Raw genomic sequence first — 7,017 nt, forward strand, 5'->3', positions numbered from 1 at the left:
TGATCTCACTGCACCTATTACACATAACCTCACAGAGGATTTGGGATTACAGCAATAAGATAAAGGATTTATTCCCAGGCTTTTTTTTTTTTTTTGATGCCATGAGGGACCTGCAAACAGTTTCTCTCCAGAGTTCTCTCCAGGGCAAGGCACAGGGGGCTTAAGGAAGACTCTTCTATAACCCTTTCAACACTATTTGATTCAATGTCCATGATAGAGAGTAATAATATTGAAAAAAAAAGTAACATTATTCAAACAACGTTATATTAAACGTATAGATTAAGTAACTGTTATACTAGGTGACATAAGATGTAGCCTCTGGGATAGTGTTAATACTGTGTGTTTCATTAATGTGTTATAATGTGTGATGTGTAACACTAACTCTAAACCCACAGAGACAGCCACTGTAAATAAACACCGTTTGCTGTGTTGAGAGAGGGTTTGGAGAGAAGAGCAAATATCGCAAGGCGGGAGAGCTTGTTATTAGACTTTTTTTTTGGGGGGGGGGTTTGGAAACAGAGCTTGTTATCCAACAGCTCCCAAATCGGAACAAAGTGATGAAATCTGGCAAAATTCACTTATTGCATTTCTGCACTCTGCACGGAGTTCCAGGGAGAATTTGTGCTTTGTCCAGAATTTAATTACATCCCAGCAGCATAAGGCACTGATGAAATATTAACTCTATATGTTTTCCACTTTCTGAAATGCAAAGATGGGAACTCAGAGGCTTTTTAGCATTTAACAAAGCGAATATTTCACATAGCTGAATATTATTCATCAGGCCTTGGGGTTTGGGGGGTGGTGATGTGGGGTGGTGTTGAAGCTAAATGGTGGGTGTTGGTTTGAGGAGGAGAAACGGAGGAGGAGTTAGGCGAGCGAGTTTACCTTGAGGTGCCGTCTCCTCCTCTGAAAGCGGAGCAGCTCCTTGTGTTGGCGGGCGATGAAGTTGACGGCGGCGTACTCCAGTAGGGCGGAGAACACAAACAGCAAGCACACGGCCATCCAGATGTCGATGGCTTTGACGTAGGACACCTGTAGCGAGGCAACAAGCAATAGAACGGCATTAGTGATCACCACTCACCACAGCTTCTGTAAGTTCTGTAAAATGTGACCTCTGTAGTCCTTCTAGAACTTTCACATTTTGCCGCCTGAGTCACTGGCCCCCTCAGATCAAAAGATCAAAAGTTTCCAAGTAGAGAAAAGAAGGAAAAATATCCCCCATTAAGATCCAGAATTCTCCAGGGACAACTCTTCCGAGAGCTTGCGAGGTAAAAAAAAAAAAAAAAGAAAAAGAGGACTATTCAACTAGAACTGACAGGAAGATCAAAGGTCACTGAACAAAATTTATGATTTCACTTTTTTTTTTCCTAGAAATTTAAAGTAAGATTCTTTCGGAGTCTTTAATGTGTCTGGTCTTGGTGAGGAGGATGGTCTTCGAGACAGCGCCCTAATCTCCGTGCTTACGCTCGATTTAGTGGACCCTTGAGTCAAAAAAAACGGCGAGTAGACATTCAGGGAGTCCATCTTCGGCTTGGAAGTGAGCTAAGATGCCTTGTCTGTTTGGCTAAGACTCACTTTATTTGACAAGCCAGTGACCAAACTGACCATGGAGGACGGCTTAGGTGGCTTTACTAAATGCATGGTTCAAAAGACATTGTTCAAATGATGAGAGTGTAGTGGCCTGAAGCAGCTCTAAGCAGCCTCTCCTGCAGTTTGCTACATGGCCCAGTTTTTTACACACACACACACACACACACACACACACACACGGAGGTGCAAACCAAATTTTTCAAGCTATCAAACATGATTATTTTCCAGATGTAACTATATTCTATTCTTTAATTTAATTAAAATGGATATTTGAAGCATAAAACTAACATCACATTCTGTTCCACAAGCTTAAATGTAAAGAGTAACGCATTTCAAGGATATGACCGGTTTGAAAAGTCGTAAACATGTGTTCATTTGGCTATTTGTGCAGTCTTGTCATGTTTGTAATGAGTGTTGAGGACAGGCCTGAGAACGTCCATTTTATAACAGAATCCTTGGTTTCTCCGAGACCACAGCGGTGAGTCAGAGTGTGTGACACGGTGAGCAGAGTGAGTGTGTCTTCTCTTGGCTGAGATTTGCGATTGTTCTTTTGACAGCTGTAAAGGATCAGGAAGCCGTAACACGACTTATTTGAATTTCAGAAAATATGAAATTACCTAATGTCAACAAACAAGACCCCCTCCCGAGGAAACGCTTCTCAGGATGTAATTATACAGTCCTGGGAGCTCATAAAATCTTGTCTTTTCATCTACAAACCAACGCCAGAGGAGACAGCGACACAGACACACACAGAGACTTCAACTCAAAGAATAACAACAACAACAACTACTAAAAGTCAACCAGGAAAATTGGATGTGCTCCAGTTTCACTGCCTAATAAAACACCAGGTTGACAGATTTGATTGTGTTTGGGTTGCTGTTTTTTTTTTTCTCTTTCCACATAAACCATACACTGCATTTAAATGCAAAGGCATTTCAGGGTGGTGCAGGTAAAAGGGACGATACAGAAAGTGATTAATCACTGGGTAACCTAATACTTAAAACAAGATATTCCGGCGTAGTTCGCATTCAACAATGCAAACAGAGTTTTAATGATTTTTTTTTTTCAACCACAAATACTAACGGGCTAAAACATTACCCCAAAAAAACTCATCTCCTCACTTTAGTACCAGGAGTTTTATTACACATTCTATTCACTTCTCCTCTGCAGTGGAGTTCAGTCATAATTTGGTGGAATACGGACTCTGAGGTTAAGTACCAAAGATCAGTGTTTAAGAGCCAATTCATGGATAATAAGCAGAGTGCTCCTCTATTGAAGAGGGATGTAATGACAGGGTGTGAGAGCCCGGGAATGTAAGTGTGGAGTGTGTGAGCCCTCCTCGCCGGTTGGAGAACTGACCTTCGGCAGAGACGCTCTGGAACCGGAACTCTGCGTGGTCATGGTCAGCACGGTGGTGATGCCGAGTCCGACCCGGGCCGGCGCCGCGTCCATGTTGATCCAGAAGGACACCCAGGACAAGATGACGATCAGGAGGCTGGGGATGTACATCTGAATGAGGTAATAGCCCATCTGCCTCTCCAGATGGAAACGAGCCTCAATGCAGGTGAACTTCCCTGAAACGCGCAGGAAAGCGCAAAAACGCTCGTCAGACAGAGGAACGGGAGAGATATCAGAGAACAACCAAGGCACTGTGTACCGGGGTAAACAAGCAAAAAGAGGTTTGGAGCAAAAACAAAACGAAACAAAAAAAAACATACTGTTAACATTCAGTCTGTGTCTGAGCAAATGGAAATTACAGCTCACAAAAGTGAGTCTCAGAATAAACTGGGTAAAAAATAAACTGAAAAAGAATGTAAAAGTTTTTTTTTTTTCCCACATCTTCTCCGGTGTTTGAAATTCCTGAAAAGTGTCTCTACCACTAAGCTGTCACCACTCCGCCAAGTTTTTTTATTCATTTTTTTATTTTTATATATACTTCATCTGTATACCTCCACATGCATTATTCAATCGGAATAAGACTCCACTAAACTTCAAGCAATTAAGTAACTGCAGTAGGAGAAACGATCCACCATAATACGTATTGGGTTTATTAGCTCACCAATCAATGTTAAATAAGTGATTGGGTGAGTAATATAGATATGGAATTGATCCCAAACATGAAAACATAATTCATGACAGGCAATAGAGGCGGCCTGGATGAGAAATCAATAGGATCATACACTGCATGTAATAACTGACATGAATGAAACAGATTTATCGTGAGACTTGGGAAAGGGCCTATTCGTTTCTTCCCCTCTTTTGTTTGTTTATTTATTTATTTATTTTTGATTGTTTGAGGCGGAGGAGAGGAGAGCGGTTTGTCATTCTGAGCCGCGGGAATAAGGCACAGAATTAAAAATGATTAAGCCACTGACAGCAGGACTGACAGAACAAAGGCAAGGAACAGTTGAGGACTGAGTGGTTGTGTTTTTCCGTGAAAAAAAAAAAACACACACAGCAAGTGACAGTCCACAGGGATGACCCATCAGTACACCAGAACTGAAATAATGTCAAATATCAACATGCCCCATGCCATGGGATGACAGAGTGGTGGAGATGTTAAGACAAACAAAATGGATTTCCTGAAGTGTGCAGCGGGAGAGTTAAGGCCAACATCTTGACAACTCAATATCGACTGACTATAATAAATTATAAGAAAAAGACTTAAATTGTCCTGCTAAGCCTGATTGGGGAGCAGCAGAGTGCATGTACACAGTGCAGCATGGCTAGCTAACAGTGAGCAGGCAGCAGAGTACATGAACACAATGCAGCATGGCTAGCTAACAGTGAGCAGGCAGCAGAGTGCATGTACACAGTGCAGCATGGCTAGCTAACAGTGACCAGGCAGCAGAGTACATGAATACAATGCAGCATGGCTAGCTAACAGTGAGCAGGCAGCAGAGTGCATGTACACAGGGCAGCATGGCTAGCTAACAGTGACCAGGCAGCAGAGTGCATTGCTCGTCCTTCATGGGCTCACTTCTCCGAGAGGGAGAGAGGAGAGGAGAGGAGAGGAGAGGAGGGGAGGGGAGGGGAGGGGAGGGCAAGCAGCAAGGGGGAGAGAGGGAGACCCCCAGGGGCCTTGCTGGTTTTCCATGGCCATGTTTAAAAAAAAAAAAAAAACACAGAGTAGCTGCAGACATTACCACAGACAACCATGGAGCATTACTGCTCCTGACTGACAGCTCTCTCTCTCTCTCTCTCTCTCTCTCACTCTCTCTCTCTCTCTCTCTCTCTCTCTGTTCCAGTCTCTCTTTGCTTCTCTCTCTCTCTCTCTGCTTATCTGTCTCACTCTGAGAACTCACACTTCAGCTCTATCAGGTTAGTATATAAATATATATATATATATATATATATTTTTTTTTTTTTATGTAAAATGTAACTGATCCAGCATATTTGTGCCACTAGACTGGCACAAATATGGTGTGTAATGTTCAATTCGACTGATGCACCAGTTTCAAGAACATGCCCTAAACACACTGCATTTCTAAAAAGGCCAGTTGTTACAGGCACAAAATTAAAGACTGGTAGAGCTTTTACACCCTACATAGACAGAACCTATTGTTAAACGGAAAACTCCCTTCACACTACAGATGTCTTTGTGTTTCGGGCGATTTAATACCTTATATCCGTTGAGGTGTTTTCACGGAGGAAAAAGAACCATATATCTATGCTTGTTTCTCTCCTTTTTGTTTTCCATCCATTCTATTTTAGATCCTAACTAATTTGGCCTTCAGCCCTTTTGCCAGTTTATCTGGAGTGTAACAAATTCTGACTGGCGAAACTGAACGGACAGATGGTTTTCAACTGAATTGAGAGACCATGAAGGAGAAACAGAGCATGGATATGCCTCTTCGGTCTTGTAGCGTTATCTGTTTGGAAACAGAGCAGCCTTACAGTGTGTGTGTGTGTGTGTGTGTGTGTGTGTGTGTGTGTCTGTTTTGGTTTGTTCAGCATCACAAAAACAGCAGGGAAGATGAACATGCAGAACATCTCCCTAGCTCAGCAAACCCAGTCCAGTAGGAGGAGCTAACCTGTATTGTAATGTTTGGTGCAGTAACGTAGGTCCTTCTCTTCCTTCAGTATAAACTGGGGTAGCGTCAGTCCGTCTGCCACCTGTACAGCCCCCTTCTCATCCCACTCAAATATGAGGTCGTTCATCGTATATCCAACTTCAGAGGAGGTTCAAAAGAAAAAAAAAAAGAAAAAAAGAAACAGAGAACAAAGGAGTTAATCAATGTTAAGAAAGAGAGAGAGAGAGACCCAAAAAGGTTATGACAATTTGGCAAGACAGTGGTCCTTTCCGTGAGAGCATTCTTTCTGGCTGAACAGTGCCAATCAATGCACCCTGATTTTCACTGAACACGCTCATTAATAAATTACAGGACTAGGCTTTGATTGGCTGCAGCTCTGGGAACAACAACTAAATAAAAGTCTCGAGTATTGAAGAAGGGAGCGGACGGTTTGATTGTGCCTGAGACGCCTGAGAGCTGGATCTGGACGGAGGTGCATGTCAATGACTGAGCTCCCCCTTCCTCATCCTCATCCTCATCCTCATCCTCTCCCCCCTCAAAGCACAACATCCCTCTCTGATCTGCACAAAAGAGAAATATCCCTTCATCTTTTCCTGAACGACAAGATGCTGGAGACACACTCACAGCTCTCGAGCTGCATAATGCACGTCTGCACGTCCATGGGGAAGTTCTTCAGATCCATCGGGCAAGCCAGGACCAGGGTTATTCTGTCAACAACAAGGACAAATATGAACCATAAAGCCGGTACTCAATCAATCTGATCAAATAATACAGCGCGGCGTCTCGTTGTATTTTTAATGATCACACACACATCAAACTCAACACAGTACCTCTGATTCAATAACACGAGTCAACAGCATTGATGTTAAGAACTGCCCCATTCATATATACTCCAAACAACAGTTACGGATGTTTAAATAAAAAAAAACAACCAAACAAACAAACAAAAAAAAGTTTTGATATGATCCTAAATCTGGTTTACTCCAGAATTGACCTGGAAATTCACTAGGACTGACGAGTAATGTCCTCATTGTGTTTCTTTCTTTCTTTCTTTCTCTCTCTCTGTTCTTTTTCTTTTTTAACCTCCTCAGGGCTCCAGAACTATCACTACTATAAGACAGCAATTACTCGTTATCAATTTTTTCTATCAAATTTAATTCCATAGCTGGCATAATTCAGCCCTGGTTTACAGACGCGGGCGAAATCATCTGAGGCATTCATTTGATAGTGTCAAGTTAAGAGATGAAAAAGCTTTGCCGTAGTCCGTAAACAGATTTTCAACAGGAAGCCGTCTGACAGTCTGTTTAATGGTAGAGTATTGGACTGATAAGATACCAAACACATTGGGAATGGCTGAATAGCTACACGTTTTCACAAGAAGTTGCATCTCTTC

At 42.3% G+C, this 7,017-nt stretch overlaps 1 protein-coding gene across 3 annotated transcripts in view; it reads right to left on the reverse strand.

Annotated features, from left to right (window-relative positions):
- Positions 1–7,017, reverse strand: part of glra1 (glycine receptor, alpha 1) — a 34,315-nt gene that overhangs the window by 5,372 nt on the left and 21,926 nt on the right. For 2 of the 3 annotated variants that reach the window (XM_030765063.1, XM_030765064.1), the window contains 4 exons: positions 6,249–6,331; positions 5,625–5,762; positions 2,950–3,164; positions 886–1,032 (listed from right to left, as the gene is read on the reverse strand). In XM_030765063.1, coding sequence (XP_030620923.1) covers positions 886–1,032; positions 2,950–3,164; positions 5,625–5,762; positions 6,249–6,331 — 583 coding nt within the window. Of the gene's footprint in view, positions 1–873; positions 1,033–2,949; positions 3,165–5,624; positions 5,763–6,248; positions 6,332–7,017 lie in introns of all 3 variants that reach the window. The other variant, XM_030765062.1, reaches the window with a different exon arrangement.

Source organism: Chanos chanos, chromosome 2, assembly GCF_902362185.1.
Source record: "Chanos chanos chromosome 2, fChaCha1.1, whole genome shotgun sequence".
NCBI lineage: Eukaryota > Metazoa > Chordata > Actinopteri > Gonorynchiformes > Chanidae > Chanos > Chanos chanos.